This window comes from Rhodotorula graminis (assembly GCF_001329695.1).
Source record: "Rhodotorula graminis WP1 unplaced genomic scaffold RHOBAscaffold_4, whole genome shotgun sequence".
Lineage (NCBI taxonomy): Eukaryota > Fungi > Basidiomycota > Microbotryomycetes > Sporidiobolales > Sporidiobolaceae > Rhodotorula > Rhodotorula graminis.
Window position 1 is genome coordinate 883,504 of NW_017264931.1, and position 16,673 is coordinate 900,176.

Sequence of the window (16,673 nt, forward strand, 5' to 3'; positions counted from 1 at the left end):
CCACTTCCCTCCCCTCGCCTCGCACGCCCTCGACGCCTTCGTGCCCTCCCTACCCGCTTACAACCCTCCTTGCCTTCCTTGCGTACCCCCGTCGTGCCCTCCCTCAGGCGCCGTCAGTCGGCGCCTTCCCCTCCCTCTGCAACTCGCGAGCTGGCGCAAGTACACCTCGAGCTTTAACGACTTCTCGGCGCTACAGTCTCGATGAGAGAACGAGATGCAACCGAGAGAGAGAGGCCCAGAGAGAGCGCGAGAAAGAACGAGAAGTAGGCAGCGCGAGGAGGAGAACGACGCGCTCGACGCGACCAGATGAGCGTGATTGACCGAGCCGATCGTGGCGCAGCTTGTGCGGGCCCGTCGAAGCGACATGTCGAGCGAGGTTTCGAGAGCGCAGGCACGCTCCAGGGTGGCTCGGACACTGCTCCTGTACGAGCGGGCCCCTGTCGAGCGGGAGGAACGCTCGAGGAACTTGGGCCCGACCGCATGCTCGTCGAGCTCGAGTGAGAGGAGAACGAGAGGCAGGAACGGGACGAGGGTTGCAGGGGCATAGTACAAGCACCAGGGAAGCTATCGACGAGGGGGAGGGGGCGCGCTGGGGGGCGTAGGACGAGGGGATGCGAGGGCGGGGGGAGAACACAACGAGGGAGAGAGGGAGGGAGGGCAAAGAGGAGGCAGAGAGGTGCACAGGGACGAGGGGTTGGGGTGCTAGCTGCAAGGCGAGGGGTATGAACAGGACAAAGATAGGGGCATGCAGGAAAAAGTAAGGAAGGCGGGTTCAGTCGTCGAGGACGAGGACCTCGACCTCCTTGCTCGACTTGGCGGCGGCGGCGGCGGGCACCTTGCGGACCGGGGTCGCGTAGCGCTGCGTCCACTCTTTGGCCGTCTTGTCGTGCTCCTTGCGGTTCTTGAGGTACCTTTGCGCAATGTCGGGCATGAGCGGGTCGTGCGGGTTCGGGTCGGCGAGGAGCGACGCGACCGAGAGGAGGACCTTGACAATCGAGCTGTGTGGCGTGTACGAGGGTGCAGGGTTAAGGTCTTGAATCTGTGTGCACGAGTGAGGGAGAGGCGAGGCGTACAGCGCGGGCGACCACTGGTTCTTGAGGATGTCGACTGCGGGCGCGGCGAGCGAGTTGGTCAGGTCCTGGGGCCGACGGGCGCGAGTGTGGCACGAGGCGGGACGCACGGCAGATGCCGCCCTGGTTGTTCACGTTGGCGTGGTAGATCTTGGTCGTGAAGACGACCTTGGGCGGGCGGAACGGGTAGCTGGGGGACGAGGAGGGGTGGGAAGAGGGGTCAGCTCGAGTTGCCGCGCCATGGTCGCCCGTGTCCGTGCTAGAGGACTCGAACGATGCAGAGAGGGCGGACGCACTCGTGAGGGAGCGTGATGTGCAGGTTGAACACGCCGCCGTCATACGGCGAGTCGGGCGGTCCTTCTGCGAGGCAAGGGCAAGCCGAGTCAGCCTCGCTCCCGCGCACGCCCAGGTCCGAGGCAGAGAGAAAGGAGAGCAGCTCACCGATGCTCGCAGCCCACTCGTAGACGTTGTCGTCCGAGACGAGGCCGGCCTCGCACCCTTGCGGGAGCGCCTCCTTCTTGAGGTCGGTGAGCTCCTTTGCGATCCGCTTCGAGCTCATCGAGGCGGCGGACTTGGGCGGCATGCTGGGCGGGCGGGGTCTGGACGGTGCCGAGGGGGCGAGCTGGCGCGAGGAGAGAGGCGGAGGGAGATGAGGAGGCGAGGGTGGCGCAGAGGATCGGACGAGCGAGAGTGGGTGCGCGCAGGTGGGTCGAGTGGAGGAGTTGCTGGCTGGCAGGTCCCCGGTGTTGCTCGGCGTCGGTAGCTGTCGTCGTGGCTGGACGAGAACCGCAGCGCCTCACTCAGCCGCTCGTCGTCGTCGCTCTCTCGGCTCAGCATACGCTCGTCTCGCTCAAGCGGGCTGAAGCAGTGATGGACGCAGGCTTGACGCTTGCCGCTCCCCTTCTCGGGGCACGCCCAACCAGCTCGAGCGACGTTTCCTACTCGCGCTCCCCACTCCGAGTCGGCACCGCGGCATCCGCCGCTGCTTGCTCGAGGCTCGACTCGCTCTCTGCTTCTCTCGAACCGCTGCAAGGACGACATGGTTGCAAGGTGCGCGAGTGGCGCAGACAGGGCGAGGAAAGGGAGGCGAGGCCAGAACGAGGAAGGGGAACATGCGTAGGGCGAGGCAAGCGGGAGGGGGAGGGGGGAAGTACATCACGGACTGCGAGGGTAAGGACAGAGGGGCACTGCGCAAAGAGAGAGGGACGAGAATGCGGGCGGCTGTACATGAAGCTGAGGACCGAGGCCGGGGTCGAGGTCGGACACGGCGAGGGACGAGAAGGACGGGAGGCGAGGCGGGGCGAGTAAGGAGGGAGGCGACGACGGCGCCTAGTCGTCCTCCTCGGCGTCGCCCTTGCCGTCCGACACGTCCGTGATGCCCTGCGCCGTGATCTGGAACTTGGCGTCCGCCTCGGGCATGGACGGCGAGTCGACGATGCGCGCAATGCGCTCGGGGCCGCGACCTTTGCGCATCGAGACGCTGCGGACAGACGCAACGACAGAGAGTCAGTCGCGAGAAGGTGCGCAGAGAGACAGAGAGAGAGGGAGCAGAGGGACGCACCGGGTCGTGCTCGCGTGCGCCATGATGTTGCCGCCGATCGGCTTGCGCGTGTCGTTCGACGCGCCCGGCGCATTGTCGACGCTCGCGACGACCTGGTTCGTGACGACGACGGCGACGCCAAACTCGTCGGCGAGGCGCAGCAGGCTGCGCAGGAACTTGGCGAGGTGCATCTGGCGCGCCGACAGCTCGCCGCGGCCCGAGTAGTCGGTGCGGTACAGCGACGTGACCGAGTCGACGATGATGAGCGAGAAGCTGCGACGCAGGCGAGAGGCAGGTCAGGAGCGCGTTCGGGGGAGGCGGCGCGAGGCGAGGAGGCTAGAGTCGACGGACCGCGACTCGGACATCATGGCGCCCGCCATGACAAGGAGGTTCGACTGGTGGTCGGCGTTGTAGGCGCGCGCGTACGCGACGTTGTCGAGGACGTCCTCGCCGTTCATGCCGTAGCGCTCGGCGATGGCGAGCAGGCGCTCGGGACGGAACGTGCCCTCGGTGTCGATGTACAGGCACTTGCCCTCGCCGCCCTTGAGGTCGCACGGCAGCTGCGGGTTGGGAGACAAGCGGGTTAATCGGACGTCCTGCCGACGCGTCGATGCGTGAAGAAGAGAGAGGCGGGCGCACCTGGCAGGTGACGGCGAGCTGGTGGCAGATCTGACTCTTGCCCGTGCGGAACTCGCCGTACAACTCGGTGATCGAGCCCGTCTCGATGCCGCCTGCGACAGGGTGTCGAGCGTCAGTACTCGGCGGCTCGAGAGACTGGAGGGAGGACGAGGAGCGGGACGCACCGCCGAGGATGTTGTCGAGAGCGTTCGAGCCGGTCGTGAGGGTGACGAGCTCGGCGCGGCGGGCGTGGCTGCGGTACGAGGGCTCGTCAGAGACTGGCGAGTACGTAGGTAGAGGAGCGAGACGCACTAGTCGGTCGCGGTCGTGAATCCCATCGGGATCTGCTTGGCGGCTGCGAGACGAGGCGAGGCGAGGCGAGTTAGCTCGCTGTCGCCCCGGCACCAGTGAGAGGCGGACTGCCGGACGCACCGAAAGCGAGGATCTTGTCCGCCTTGCCCTCCGAGACCTTGGCCGTCGCGACGAGGACCTTCTTCGAGGTGTAGGCGACCGATTCGAGGGTGGCGTACCCGGCCTCGATGAGCTTCTGGCACTCCTTGGCCGTGAGACCGTTGCCCTGTGGCACCATGCAAGGGTCAGCTGCTGGTCTATGCGCCTCGCCCTGGGGTGTGGGCGGGCCAGCGGCGACACCAAACAAGGCCGAGGGGGCGGGGGCGCACCTGGAGCACGTTGACCGACTGCGGGAGCATGCGCTCGGCGACAAAGTCCTCCACCTGCGACTGCTGCGACTGCTGCGACATGTCCGGCGCGGCTGGAGGGTGTGGGCGATGGTCGAGGGGAGCGTGGGAGGACGTCGGAGGACGACGAGACGCGTTGACCCGCCCGCGAGGCGCGTCTCGGGCGAAGTCATCGCTCGGCCCCTCGCTCGAGACTGACATCGCTCACAGCGCTCGCCACAGCTCGGCAGCAGCGCCAGGACCGCTTTTCTCGAGTCGGCCGCTCCCTTCTCTTCGGGCGCAGCCGCTCACGTGCTGCCTTGGACGCTCTCGGGCCGCTCTCGCTCGCCGTCGAGCCCGAAAGCACGGCACAAAGACACTGCACTGCAAAGCTTGCTCCTCGCTCGTCGACCTCAGACCCGCTCGAGGAGGAGCGTCGTCGCCTGCCCGCCGCCGATGCACGCCGAGCCGATCGCGTACCGCTTCTGCAGGCGGTGTAGCGTGTGCACGAGGTTGGCCGTGATGCGCGCGCCAGATGCCGCGAGCGGGTGGCCGAGAGCTGCACGACGGGGGACGCTGCTGGTCAGTCCAGGCGCCGACAGCAGAGGGGCATCTGTGGGGGAGAGAGGACGGACCGATGGCGCCACCGTTGACGTTCGACTTCTCGTTGGGCAGGCCGAGCTCCTTCTGGACCGAGAGCCACTGGGCGGCGAACGCCTCGTTGATGTCGAACAGCTGCAGGTCGAGGCAGTCAGTCAGGATGCTGCGGCAGGGAAGAGAGAGGGTGAGGGACAGGGACGCACGTCAATGTCGTCGATGGTCAGGCCCGCCTTCTTGAGGACGCCGCGGATGCCCTCGACGGGGCCGATGCCTGCAGGGGCCGGATGTGAGCGAGGGACCGAGTCGAGAGACGAGGGAGAGGCGCCGACGCACCCATGATGGTCGGGTCGACGGCGTTGATGTGGTACGCGACGACCTTTGCGAGCGGCTTGAGGCCGTAGCGCTTGACGGCCTCCTCGCTCACGACGACGTTGGCCGCCGCACCGTCGCAGATGCCGCTCGCGTTGCCGGCCGAGACGGTGCCGTTCTTGGCAAAGACGGCGGGGAGCTTGCCGAGCTGCTCGAGCGTCGCCTGCGGGCGAGGGTGCTCGTCTTGCTTGAACGTGATGGGCTCGCCGCCGCGCTTCTTGGGCGGGAGCTGGACGGGCGTGATCTCGGCCTCGAACGCGCCGGCATCGAGGGCTGCAGGGAGAGGAGAGACTGAGTGAGCTGAACTGCCTCGAGAGTCGGCGGGTGCGAGGGGAGGCGAGGGAACGCACCCTTCTTCCACCGCTGCTGGCTCTGGAGCGCGTACTGGTCGCACTGCTCACGCGTGATGCCGTACTTGGTCGCGAGGTTCTCCGCCGTGCTGCGAGCGAGAGGGCAAGTCAGGTTCCTTCTCCTTCTCCGAGGCCACGGTCGCACTTGTCGACTCACATGCCCATCGGTCTGTGTGCGAGGAAGCAAGTCGTCAGTACTGTATCCCACTGAAGGAGAAAGGGGGACGACGCGGCGCACGTCGGGTTCGGAACGCGGTCGGTGAGGGCCTGCGCGAGCGAGTCCTCGAGCTTGAGGTCGACGCCGTACTTGTTGCCAAAGCGCGAGGCGCCAGACAGGTTGTCTATGTCGAGAGGCGACTGGTCAGCTGCGTTCGCCCATTCAAGGAGGAGGACGAGAGCAACAGCCAAGAGCGAGACGCACAGGGCGACAGCGACATGTTGTCGACGCCGCCGGTGAGGACGACGTGCGACTCGCCGAGCTTGATCTCCTGCGCCGCGTTGATAACCGCCTGGAAGCCGCTGCCGCACAGGCTGTGGACGAGGACCGGGGCATGTCAGCTCCCGCGCGAGCGAGAAGGGCGGGAAGGAGAGGAACAAGGGGGGCGGCGCACCGGTTGACGGTCAAGGCCGGGACGTCGTGCGGGACGCCCGAGAGGTGGCCGACATGCCTCGCGAGGTAGGCGGCCGACGGGTCCGAGTAGAGAACTTGGCTGTCGAGCAATCACGTCGAACCGCGCGAGGGAGGGAGCGGGAGGGAAGGGTGCGGCATCGTCAGTCTCGGCCTGCGACAGGACAGGCGAGAGGACAAGGGACGCACCCGAAGATGACAGAGTCGACCTTGGTGCCCTCGGGCAGCTCTGCGAGCGCCGCCTTGCCCGCGAAACCGCCGAGCTGTCGACGCGGAGAGTGGGGTGGGGGTGGGTCAGCGGCGTTCGAACGAGGCGGGGCTTGCAGCACGCTAGGCCCAGCGTAAGGCCCTCCTGCCAGCCCTATCCACCGCCCCTGTAGCGTCGCGCATCGCTCGAGGAACAGCTGACGCACCTGCGACGCCGTGTGGCTCTTGAGCGCTCCACCGAACGCGCCGAACGCCGTGCGCTTGCCAGCTGCGATGTAGACGGCCATGGTTGCTCTATGTCGGTAGGTGGAGAGCTGTGCGGGTCGTGCAGTGGTGGCTGAGAGAATGCCCGAGGAAGCGCTCGCGAGTCGCTCTCCTCCGCCGGCGCTCGGCAACTTCCCGAGCCGCGCATGTCGAGTGAGAAACTCGCCGTCGCATAACGGACGGTGAGGAGGGAATCTACAACAACAAAGGCAAGGCAGAGACGCTCTTGGCGGACCCAGATAAAACAAAAAACACGGTGAACGCGAGCGAGCCGCTCAGGCGCTCGCGCCGGTCCGCCTCGCCCACCTCGTCGCCAGCAAGCCGACCAGGGCCGTCGCGAGGGTGGCGCTGACGGCTGACAGGGCAAAGATCGGGCGGTAGCACCGCGTGCTCGTGCACGACGAGCCCTCGCCCGTGCCGTCGGTCGCGAGGTCGCGCAGAACGCCGAACAAGGGCGTAAAAACGAGGGCGCCGACGGCCGAGAACCACTGCAGGCGCGACAAGAACGGGTCAGCGAGGGCTCATTTGGGGTGACAAAGGTGCGAGAGGGTGGACGCACGGTCAAGAGCCCCCAGTTCCTCCCAAAGTCGGCCGGGCTCCATCGAGTGCGGACGAGCGCAGGCGTGAGCGTGAAGATGGTGCCGTACGCGACGGCCGTGACTGTGTGGGAGAGTATGTGTCGGTTGCGCTCGGCGCGAGAGACTGAGGAAGGAGAACCGAGAGCGAGACGCACCGAACGTGATGACCCACAGGCCCGCCGGCGTCGCCAAGCCCGTCGCGCCCCAGCCGTACGCCGCCGCGAGACCAACACACGCGACCGCGACAAAGACGAGGCGCACCTGGCGACGCCACGCCGGCTGGCGGTCCTTGTCCGGGCCGGCCGCCGCGAGGTAGTCGGACGCGCCGCCGACGACGAGGCGCCACAGCGTGTTGACGACCGAGATGACGGCGATGTGGCGCTTGCGCAGGGCGAGGGCGCTGATCGGCGCGGCGGCGTGGAGCGCGGGCGAGCGCGAGAGCGACGAGACGACTGAGCCGAGGCTGGCCATGTACATCTCGCAGGGCCCGGTCGCGAGGAGGACGACGGCGCCAAGGAGCCAGAACGACGAGCTCGAGACCAAGGCGCGCAGGGACCCGCTCGGCGTTGTGACGCTCGACGACGGGGCTGTCGAGGCGCCGAGGAGGGCCGTGCGCTCGGTCGGGACCTGGTCGGCGCCGACGGGCCGAGTGGCCGACGAGTCGAAGCCCGAGTCGGGCCCGTACTGGTCGACGCCGCACTCGTCGTCACCGTCGCCGAATGGCTCGACGACGTCGACGAAGGGCTTGTCGAGGTTCTCCTCCCACGGCAACTCCTGAATCAGGAAGCCGCCGACGAGGTTGACAAAGGTGAGGAGGACGCCGATGCAGGTGAGGTACTTGGCGACGTCGAGCATGTCGCGCCGACCGTCGACGCTGCTCGCCGTCGTGAAGAACGACGCGACGCTCGACAGGAAGAGGGGCGACAGGCCAAACACGGCGCACGGGACGCCGATGGCTGCGAACGCGGCGATGCTGTGTCAGAGACCGGGGCTGAATAGTCGCAGAGGAAGGAGGACGCACCGAGGCCTGAATGCCTCGCCGGCGTCGACTTGGCGAGCGAGATGATGCCGGCAAAGTACGACGCGGCCGTGCCGCACCCGACGAAGAACCAGCACGAGGCGACGACGACCCACTCGGCGTCGTGCGGCGGTGCGCCCTCGAGCTCGCGCGACAGGGCGAGCTTGTACCGCCACACGAGGCCGCTGAAGCCCGTCGCGAAGAGGGCGGCCGACACGAACGAGACGGCGCCGGGGCCGCGGCGGTCGGCGAGCGAGCCAAAGTAGGCGGCGAGAGCGTACTCGCCGAGGATGGCGGACGACGCGATCAGGTTGACCTTGGACGCGGTGACCTGCAGGGCCGACTGGAGCTGGGGCGAGAAGAGGGCGAAGACGAAGGGCGCTGTGGGGGAAGAGCCGGCGGTCAGCCACCTCGAGCGTCGCAAGTGCGTCCCTTGCCGACACGTGCGCTCGCGCAGCACGTGGAAGAGATCCTGGTGCTCACCTCCTGCAGTCAGACAGTTGGCGAGCGCGGCTGCGCCCGAGAGGACGCGGTGGTGTGTTCGTGCCGGCCTCGGCTGCATGTTGGCGGCTTGTGCTCGTGTGCGCGGCTGGCGGTAAGGTTGGTCTAGGTGAGGGCGACGCTGGTAAGTGGGCGGGCAGGCGTCGGTGCAGCCGGTGCTGAGCGATGAGCGAGAGGGAGGCGGAGCAAGGCGCCGCGAGCAGGCGGTGTCGTCGTCTCTCTCGGTCGTGGTCGGGCAAGGCTGGTGGATAGCGTATTGAAGGGATGCTTGACCGACTGGACCTGCGCAGTCCAGTCCTCAGTTGAAAGCGTGCGAGGTGTCTCGGCGGCGAGGCCTCCGTCAGGCTCGCGCTCGCAAACGAGAGGCCTCCTCTCCCCTCCGTCGTCTCCTCCCCGTCCCTCTACAGAGCACCATGGTCGCTGCGATTGCGAGCAACTTCTTCTCGGGCGCCTTCGCCACCCCGGCCCTCCCGTCCTTCTCCCTCGGCGGCATCGGCGCCTCGGTTGTCGACGGTGCGCCTTCTTGTCCCCCTCGCCTTGGTCCCACCCGCCCGCGCCGACCGCGGCTCACATCGCCTCTTGCGCCCCTGCAGACGCCAAGGCCAAGGCCGACGCCCTCGCCAACAAGGCCCAGGGTGCCGCCCAGGTGCGTCCCACTCTCTCTCGCGCCCTCGCCGAGGCTCCGTGCTCGTTCGCCCTCGGCCGCACTCGGGGCTCTCATCTCGTCGCCTGTCGCATACACTGACCCTTTGCTCTCGCTCGCTCGCAGTCGGCTGAGGACAAGGCCAAGGGTGCGCTCGCGCAGGCCAAGGACAGTGCGTCCCCCCTCTCTCGCCTTGGGCGCGGCGGTCGGCTGGCGCGCGACTCGACCCTCCTCCTCGAGCGACCCGGAACTGACCCGCTCTCGCTCTGCAGGCGCCGCCAAGACCGCGTCCAAGGCCGCCCCGGGCAAGATCGAGCTCTACTCGAGCAAGTACTACTACACTTGCGCCCTCGGCGGTGCCGTCGCGTGCGGTGCGACTCACGGCTTCGTCACCCCGCTCGACCTCGTCAAGTGCCGCAAGCAGGTGCGCACCCTTCTCTCTTGCGTTCTCGTCGAGCCTCTCGCGTGCGACCCGGCGAGCTGACCTTTCGCGCGCCGCAGGTTGACAAGAACCTCTACAAGTCCAACATGGACGGCTGGAAGAAGATCCACGCCGAGGGTGGTGTCCGCGGCCTCTAGTGCGTCCCCTGCTCTCTCTCTCCTTCACGTCGAGGCGCTCCGCCAGGCCCGTTCGTACTGACCGTCGTCCTCGTCGACTCGCTCGCGTGCAGCACCGGCTTCACCCCGACCCTCATCGGTTACTCGATGCAGGGCGCCGCCAAGTACGGCTTCTACGAGTTCTTCAAGAAGACCTACTCGGACATGGCCGGCCCGGAGAACGCCGTCAAGTACAAGGACGCCATCTTCCTCGCCGGTTCGGCCTCGGCCGAGTTCCTCGCCGACATGGCCCTCGTCCCCATGGAGACGGTCAAGGTCCGCATCCAGACCACCTTCCCGCCGTTCGCGTCGGGCGCCGTCTCGGGCCTCCAGAAGGTCGTCGCCACCGAGGGTGCCGGCGCGCTCTTCAAGTCGCTCCCGTCGCTCTGGGGACGTCAGATCCCTTACACCATGATGAAGTTCTGGTGCGTCCCGCTCGCGTCTCTCCCTTTTCTCGAGTCTGTGGTTGACCCCGCTCTCGCCATGCAGGTCGTTCGAGGCGACCGTCGCCGCCATCTACAACGCCATCGGCAAGCCCAAGGAGGTGCGTCGCCTCGTTTCCCTCTCTGCCTCGCTCGAGCCCTTTACTGACTCTGTCTCTCTCTCGCAGACCTACAACAAGCTCGAGCAGCTCGGTGTCTCGGCCACCGCCGGTTACATCGCCGGTGTCTTCTGCGCCGTCGTCTCGCACCCCGCCGACACCATGGTCTCGAGTGCGTCCCGCTCCCTCCCTCCCTCTCTCGTTCTCGGCGCCCTCTCCCGGACCGACTCACTGACCCCTCATCGCCCCCACAGAGCTCAACGCCCCGGTCAAGCCTGGCCAGGTCAAGCCCTCGGTCGGCAGCATCTACTCGGAGATCGGCTTCGGCGGTCTCTGGGCCGGCCTCGGCACCCGTATCTTCATGATCGGTACCCTCACCGCCCTCCAGTGGCTCATCTACGACTCGTTCAAGGTCTACATGGGTCTCCCGACCACCGGTGCGGCCGAGCCCAAGAAGGCGTAGATGGACAGGTCGAGGTCCCCGTGTGTTTTACCCCCCCCCCCCCACTCGTGCCCGCAATCTCAGCTTCCTTGTGTCTCTCTTGGCGCTGTGTGTGTGCGCGAGAGCTGAGAGCGCGAGCGAGAGCGCTCGGCGAGCCATGGAGCTGGTGCGAGCGACTCAACTCGGAGCGACCGAGCCTTGCTGCGAGAGAGCAAGCGACTCGCGAGGGTCGTGCGCTCTTTTGCGCTACGGCTGGCAGCGCAGAGGCCGCTTGCTGGCTGGGTGGGTTCCGAGCTTGACAGGCGGCAGTCGTGCAGAGCTCGCGGGCTTGAGTCGCCGCTCGCAGCTCGCTACCAGCGTCGGACAGACGGCGCAGTATGAGCACAAAGCGAGTCTTTGACTACCTAGGAATAGTAGTCCTGAGCGCCGGCAGCAACGAGTCTGTCCCGCGAGGTCCGTGCGTCGACGTACTCGGGCCGCTCGCTCCCTGCTTCCGCTGTTGCGGTGCAGTCGGCTGCCTCAGCTTGCCAGAATGAATGACACAGTGCGCTTGACGCCGTGCGATAGCGCATGCCGCCGGTCTACAGCGACGTGCGCCAAAACCAGCCTGACCGGCCGCACGGATTTTTGCCGAGGCTTCCTGGCAGGCTGTCTTGCCTGACTCGTCGTGTCCTGCCCCTGCTAACCCTTGCCTGGAGCAAGCAGGAGAATGTGCCGAGGCAAGCAACGCATGGCGAGCTTTGTCGTGAGCAGGGTGCCTGAGCGCGCGGTGCGGCAAAAAAGGACGTCCTCGGACAGGTTTGAACTGTCGACCTCCCGATGGGCGACTGTGCAACAGGTTGCGGTAACAGTCGGACGCTCTAACCAACTGAGCTACGAAGACGCGGCTGAATGGCACTTTGCAGTGTGGCATCCCCGTCAATACCGGCATTTAATAAGCTGGCTTTCGCTTTCGCGCTGACAGGGGCTCCTCTCCTCTTCCCTGTATGCCTTTGCAGATTCTTGACGTCTGCTCAAAGGAAAGTGGGCACGTTGCTGGATGCCCAGCACCAGGGCAAGCGGGCAGAGAAGTGGAAAATCCAGGGTTCCGGGCTGCCTCTTAAGCGCACACTGCTGCGCTGTTCCCCGGCGGTCTTTTGCAGTGTGGTCGGGGAAACGCTGTGCCTTGATGTTGTGGCCAGTGGCCAAGGCCAGCGGACTGCTCCTCCTGCCCTTGCCTAGCTCTCTCTCTCTCTCTGTCTCTCTCTCTCTCTCTGTGCGACCTACGCCTCCCTCTCTTGCCTGAGATCTTGTGAGAGCGTTGGTGCAGCCCTTGTCCTCCCTGCAAGGAGGCCTGCCGTTCCAGTTGCGGATAGATCTTTTGGCAGGGGCTTGTCCAGTTGCTGGAAGGTACTTGACAGGGTGAATGATGGCGCTGGAGAGTTTCAGGGCAAGTCACTTACAAGATCCAGGTGTGGGGGCCTCGGACCTGCCGTTATCGCAGGGAGGACAGGAGCTGCAGCGACGCTCTCACGAGACCTCAGGCGAGAGAGGGAGGGAGAGGTAGGTTGCAGAGAGAGAGAGAGAGCTACGCAAGGGGAGGAGGAGGAGCGGCCCGCCGGCCTCGGCCGCCGGCGGTGGCCCTCTGCCCTCCGGGCACATACTCCCGGCCGCAAAAGAGCGAGCGCCAGCAAGCCGAGAGCGAAAAAAAAAAAGAGGGGGGAGAGAGAGAGAGAAAGAGAAAGAGAGATAGAGGGAGAGAGAGAAAGAGAGAGAGGGTGGGAGAGACGCGCCGTGCAGGCGGGGAACTTGGGGAAAAGAGCGGACGCCTGAGAGTGTCCGCTACGCGAGCGTGTAGGGCGACCGGCGCAGCGGGTTGCGGGCCGGTCTCGGCGGTGGGTGTGACGAGGAGGGGGAGGCGAGGAGCGCTGCCGCTGGGAGTGCGGCGTTCGGAGCGTCTGGGTTGGCCAAGTCGACGTCGCGAAGGCCATCCGTCTCGTCCGCCTCCTCCTCGTCGTCGTCTCGTTGCTCTTGCTCGACAGCGTGCTCCCAGTTCCCGAAGAACTCGGCAAGCGTCGGCAAAGGGTGGGCGAGCTGGGCCGCCTCGTCCGCAGCTGACGGTGCGAGGTAGCGCTTGAGCCGGTTGGCGTGCACTCGAGCAGCGAGCGGCTCGCCTGTTGCCGGGTTGTCGAGCCAGAACGTGACGTTCGTCGCGTGCGTGTCGTCGATCGAGAGGTCTGGGCGAACGTCTGAGCCGCGAGCGACGATGCGGAACGGCCCTTTCCACTCCTGCTGCAGCTTGTGGTTCAGCTGCATGGTGAGGTGAGAGGCATGTAGCCAGACGAGGTCGCCTCGCTTGAGCTCTGAGGACGATGCTGCCGAGGCTCCTCGGAGAGCTGCGGCGTTGCGAGCGTCGGCGCGCTCCTTGCGGATGCCCTGGTTCCGGACGAGGGTCGCGAGAGCTGCGTCTGCTTGGCTCTCTGCTCTCGCGCTCGCGATGATCGCTTCGAGGCGGCGATCGACGATTGTGTCGAACGCTTCTGCGAGGAGGTCGTTGACTGGAGGAGGAGCGAGCGTGGGGAAGCGCTTGTAGCCAAAGAGAAGGTCGGACGGTCGAGCGCCCGTCGTGCTCACGACTCGGTTGTTGAGCCGGTTGACGATCTTGTGCAGCAGCGACGGCCACTTCTGCGTCGGGCCGTCGGCGTCGGGAGGCGCGCACGCTCGCTCGAGAGCTGAGAGGAGCAAGCCGTTCGTGCGCTCGACGAGGCCGTTCGTGTTGGGCGAGTACACGGGCGTCATGCGGCGCTCAACGCCGTGCCTCTCGCAGAACGCGTTGACCTCCTTCGAGTTCAGGTGCGAGCCGTTGTCCGAGAGCAGGACAGCAGGGCAGCCGTAGTGCTCGAACAGGTCGGCAAGGGCCGAGATCGTCGAGGCGCCGTTGTCCTTCTCAAACTTGTATGCCCAGGTGAAGCGCGTGAAGTAGTCGACGATGACGAGGACCGACTTGTACTTGCCCACTTTGGGGAGCGAGAAGTAGTCCATCGGGAGATGGGCGCGAGGACCGTGATGGGCTGAAGCTTGGTCTTGAAGACTTGCCGGCCAAATTGCTGGCACTGCTGGCAGCGAGAGATCGAGTCGGTGACGCTGGCCGTGAGGTTCGGCCAGTAGAAGCGAGGGAAGAGGTGCGCGATGATCCGGTCTCGTCCGCCGTGCGCGAGCTGCTCGTGCGTTGCGAGGATGAGGGACCGTCTCTCGCGCTCGGGGATGCACTCGCGGCCGACTGGCTCGGCGTTGCAGACGCGTCTGAGCGAGCCGTCGCTGCCGATGAAGTAGGATCTCACCGAGCGGCGCAGACGGCCGGCCTCGGGCGGTGTCGCGCCGTCCGGGGGCTGCAGCGTGAGCAGGAACTCGACGATCGGCTCGAGGAACGCGTTGCCTTTGAAGCGCGCTCGGAGCGCGATCTCCTTGTCGTCGCTCTCGATGAAGAACGCTGCGAAAGCTGCGTTGAGAGGTTTGAGGCCCGAGCGGACCTTCTCAAGTCGGGACTCGCAGTAGTCACTCCACGAGGGGGGGATCGTCGACTCTGGGGTGACCTCGTCGCCTTCCTCAAGGCTTGCTTGTCGCGAGAGCTCGTCTGCTGCCGCGTTGAGCTCGCCCTCTCGGTGCGAGAACTTGATGATGTTGTGCCTGAGGATGTACTCTCGCCAGCGAGCGTGAGCAGGAGAGACGTTCTGGAGCGAGAGGATGCCGGCGAGGGCCTGGCAGTCCGAGATGAGCTCGATCGGACGGCCGAAGATGTACGCCTTGAACTTCTCGAGAGCCCACTTGACAGCGACAAGCTCGAGCAGGAAGGCAGAGTAGCGCTTCTCGGACGGCTTGGTTCCCTTCGAGGCGAACTCGATCGGGTGCACTCGCTCGACCATCTCGCCCGTCTCGGGGTGCTCGTAGCGGAAGCGCTGCGAGAGGACCGCTCCGAGGCCGATGCGCGAGGCGTCCGTCTCGATGATGAACGGGAGCGACCAGTCGGGCGCGCGAACGACCGGGAAGGAGGTGAGCGTCCTGCGAATGTTGTCGTTCTGCGGCTCGGGCCACTCGACGACCGTCTGGACCTTGGCCTTGTCCGGCTGGACGCCCTCCTTCGAGACGTGCGAGCCGCACCAGACGAGCGAGGAAGCAAAGAGCTGGCACTTGGCCGGGTTGAGCGACAGCTTGTGCGCTCGGCAGGTCTCGAGGATGCGGCGAATGTTGAGGAGGTGCTTGTCGAACGAGTCGGCCGACGTTGCGAGGTCGTCCATCCACGCTTCCATCGACTTGCCGAGCTCGTCGCGGAAAGCCGTCGAGACGAGCTCGCAGAAGGCAGCAGGAGCGCCCTTGAGCCCGAACGGCATGCGCTTGTACGCGTAGTAGCCTCGGTCCTCGACCGCAAAGGTCGTCTTGAGCACGTCCTCTGGCTCGATCTCGATAGCGAAGTAGCCCAAGTGCATGTCAAAGCAGGAGTAGTACTTCTTGCCCGAGAGGTTGCCGATCTTGGCGTTGAGGTCGCCGGTGGGCCAGGAGGCGCCGACCGTCGCGTCGTTGAGGTCGAGGAAGGCGTGGCACAGGCGCCACTTCTTGGGCTTGGCTGCCTCGGCAGGGAACTCATCGAGCTTCTGCTCGACCCAGCCGTGCATCTTGGCCTCGGACTCGGCGATAGAGTCCTCGAGAGCGCGAAGGAGCTCGTCGCGCGACTTGGGCTGGTTCGAGAGGTCCTTCTTGGGCGCGACCTTGTTGTGGGAGACCCAGGTGACGTTGTCGTAGTGGACCTTGACGATGACGCCCGCCTCAAGGAGCTTGTCGATCTGCTCGTAGAGGAACGCCTTCTGGTCGGGGTTGTTGGTTGGGTGGTGGCGAGCTCGAGTCGGGACTGCGCCGGGCGTGGGAATCCTCATGCGCACCGTGTTGGTCGCCTGCACCTCTGAGAGCGAGAACGCGAACTGGTCGGTGAACTCGTTGAGCAGCGAGTAGATCTGCTCCTTCTCCGAGGGCGAGAACGAGTGGCCGGCGTCGCCGACTTGGACAACTCGGCGGACCTCGGCTCGACGCTCCTTGAGGGAGGGCTCGCTAGCCCGAGCGTCCATCATGACAGCATGAAGCGTCGGCAGCTGGGCCGTCTCGGTCGCGTCGGGCTCAAGCCAGCTCGGGTCGAGGGCGGGGAGGGAGGGGGACGCCCAGCGCTCCCACTCGTCGCCGCTCGTCGCGCCCTCGGCGGCACGCCAGAACTCGCACGCGGCGTCGTCGCGCTCAAGGCGCCTGATGATGCGCTCGATCTCGCGCTGGTCTAGGAAGGTGGAGCCGTCGGAGCCGGGGACGAGGTCTGCCCTTGGGTGCAGCGTGAGCTCGCGGCGCCACGCCTCCTTGCGCAGAGCGGCGGCGATCTCGGCCGGGTGCGACGTCGGCGAGGTGGTGCGCAAGAGGGGGAGGTGGAAGTTGCGGCGGTCGTCGAGCGAGATGAGGCCGTCGTCGTCCGGGATCGGCGTGAGGCAGGCTGCTTCGAGCTTGGTCTTGGGGCCGTGGAGGCCGGCAGCCTCCTGCATGAGCAGCACAGGAGGGCTGGCAGAGCCAGCGGTTGGCTCTTGAGCGAGAGTGAGGGACTCGAGAGAGGAGCTGAGCTCGGCCGGGTGGAGGGGGACGGCGGTGAAGTTGGGCGCAGCTTTCGGGTTCTTGTTCCACAACCTGCTCCACCTGCCCGGCACGCTTGTCGGGTGCACGATACAGTCGATCGCGTAGAAATGGATCGCGCCGATCTGCGCTTTCCAGGGCTTGCCGAGGAGGAGCTGGAACGCTCGTCCGGCGTCGAGGACTCGGAACTTGACGAGCTCCTCCGTCACGCCAACCTGCACTCGGATCGTCGTGAAGCCGACCAGGCGCTGCACCGAGTTGTTCGCGAGGCGCACGCCGGCCGACTCAGGCGCCGGGCTGAGCTCGAGTTCGAGGGCGGCGGCCCAGCTCGCGAACCAGTGTGAGTCGACGACGTTGCACTCGGCGCTGTCGTCGACGGTCACAACGACGTCG

General features: G+C 66.3%; 5 protein-coding genes and 1 non-coding gene across 6 annotated transcripts; 1 reads left to right on the plus strand and 5 right to left on the minus strand.

Moving 5' to 3' along the window:
* Nucleotides 1-643: 643 nt before the first annotated feature.
* On the minus strand, nucleotides 644-1,629 carry RHOBADRAFT_35098 (uncharacterized protein; the record flags this gene model as incomplete). The annotated part of the gene is made up of 5 exons (XM_018413255.1): nucleotides 644-998; nucleotides 1,074-1,107; nucleotides 1,181-1,260; nucleotides 1,367-1,430; nucleotides 1,512-1,629. 5 exons carry the CDS (start codon nucleotides 1,627-1,629, stop codon nucleotides 773-775), a joined length of 522 nt encoding a protein of 173 aa, XP_018272500.1. The 3' UTR covers nucleotides 644-772.
* A 472-nt stretch (nucleotides 1,630-2,101) lies between these two features.
* On the minus strand, nucleotides 2,102-2,691 carry RHOBADRAFT_64755 (uncharacterized protein). The gene is made up of 2 exons (XM_018418573.1): nucleotides 2,632-2,691; nucleotides 2,102-2,550 (listed from the first exon to the last, which is right to left on the minus strand). The coding sequence occupies exons 1-2, from the start codon at nucleotides 2,652-2,654 to the stop codon at nucleotides 2,400-2,402; spliced, it is 174 nt and encodes a 57-aa protein (XP_018272501.1). The 5' UTR covers nucleotides 2,655-2,691; the 3' UTR covers nucleotides 2,102-2,399.
* Nucleotides 2,692-4,269: 1,578 nt separating this feature from the next.
* On the minus strand, nucleotides 4,270-6,346 carry RHOBADRAFT_52460 (uncharacterized protein; the record flags this gene model as incomplete). The annotated part of the gene is made up of 11 exons (XM_018416347.1): nucleotides 4,270-4,464; nucleotides 4,541-4,640; nucleotides 4,709-4,776; nucleotides 4,839-5,147; nucleotides 5,225-5,315; nucleotides 5,384-5,393; nucleotides 5,463-5,565; nucleotides 5,646-5,755; nucleotides 5,836-5,934; nucleotides 6,042-6,115; nucleotides 6,266-6,346. The coding sequence occupies 11 exons, from the start codon at nucleotides 6,344-6,346 to the stop codon at nucleotides 4,319-4,321; spliced, it is 1,191 nt and encodes a 396-aa protein (XP_018272502.1). The 3' UTR covers nucleotides 4,270-4,318.
* Nucleotides 6,347-6,473: 127 nt separating this feature from the next.
* On the minus strand, nucleotides 6,474-8,481 carry RHOBADRAFT_52461 (uncharacterized protein; the record flags this gene model as incomplete). The annotated part of the gene is made up of 5 exons (XM_018416348.1): nucleotides 6,474-6,811; nucleotides 6,883-6,983; nucleotides 7,057-7,857; nucleotides 7,923-8,300; nucleotides 8,403-8,481. The coding sequence occupies 5 exons, from the start codon at nucleotides 8,479-8,481 to the stop codon at nucleotides 6,599-6,601; spliced, it is 1,572 nt and encodes a 523-aa protein (XP_018272503.1). The 3' UTR covers nucleotides 6,474-6,598.
* Nucleotides 8,482-8,824: 343 nt separating this feature from the next.
* On the plus strand, nucleotides 8,825-10,742 carry RHOBADRAFT_64757 (uncharacterized protein). The gene is made up of 9 exons (XM_018418574.1): nucleotides 8,825-8,933; nucleotides 9,014-9,066; nucleotides 9,190-9,235; nucleotides 9,336-9,487; nucleotides 9,565-9,641; nucleotides 9,735-10,085; nucleotides 10,150-10,204; nucleotides 10,271-10,373; nucleotides 10,456-10,742. Exons 1-9 carry the CDS (start codon nucleotides 8,834-8,836, stop codon nucleotides 10,662-10,664), a joined length of 1,146 nt encoding a protein of 381 aa, XP_018272504.1. The 5' UTR covers nucleotides 8,825-8,833; the 3' UTR covers nucleotides 10,665-10,742.
* A 686-nt stretch (nucleotides 10,743-11,428) lies between these two features.
* Nucleotides 11,429-11,526, minus strand: RHOBADRAFT_t33. The gene has a single exon. It is a non-coding gene; the product is annotated as a tRNA-Asn (tRNA).
* Between the last annotated feature and the right edge of the window lie 5,147 nt (nucleotides 11,527-16,673).

What these genes read in the sequence shown, in the direction of transcription:
- RHOBADRAFT_64755 (XM_018418573.1), bottom strand. Translation starts at nt 2,654, where the DNA reads ATGGCGCACGCGAGCACGACCCG. An exon ending in GCGCACGCGAGCACGACCCG is followed by an intron (nt 2,551 to 2,631) that starts GTGCGTCCCTCT and finishes GTCTGTCCGCAG; the next exon opens with CGTCTCGATGCGCAAAGGTC.
- RHOBADRAFT_64757 (XM_018418574.1), top strand. Translation starts at nt 8,834, where the DNA reads ATGGTCGCTGCGATTGCGAGCAACTTCTTCTCGGGCGCCTTCGCCACC. An exon ending in TCGTCAAGTGCCGCAAGCAG is followed by an intron (nt 9,488 to 9,564) that starts GTGCGCACCCTT and finishes CGCGCGCCGCAG; the next exon opens with GTTGACAAGAACCTCTACAA. An exon ending in GGTGGTGTCCGCGGCCTCTA is followed by an intron (nt 9,642 to 9,734) that starts GTGCGTCCCCTG and finishes GCTCGCGTGCAG; the next exon opens with CACCGGCTTCACCCCGACCC.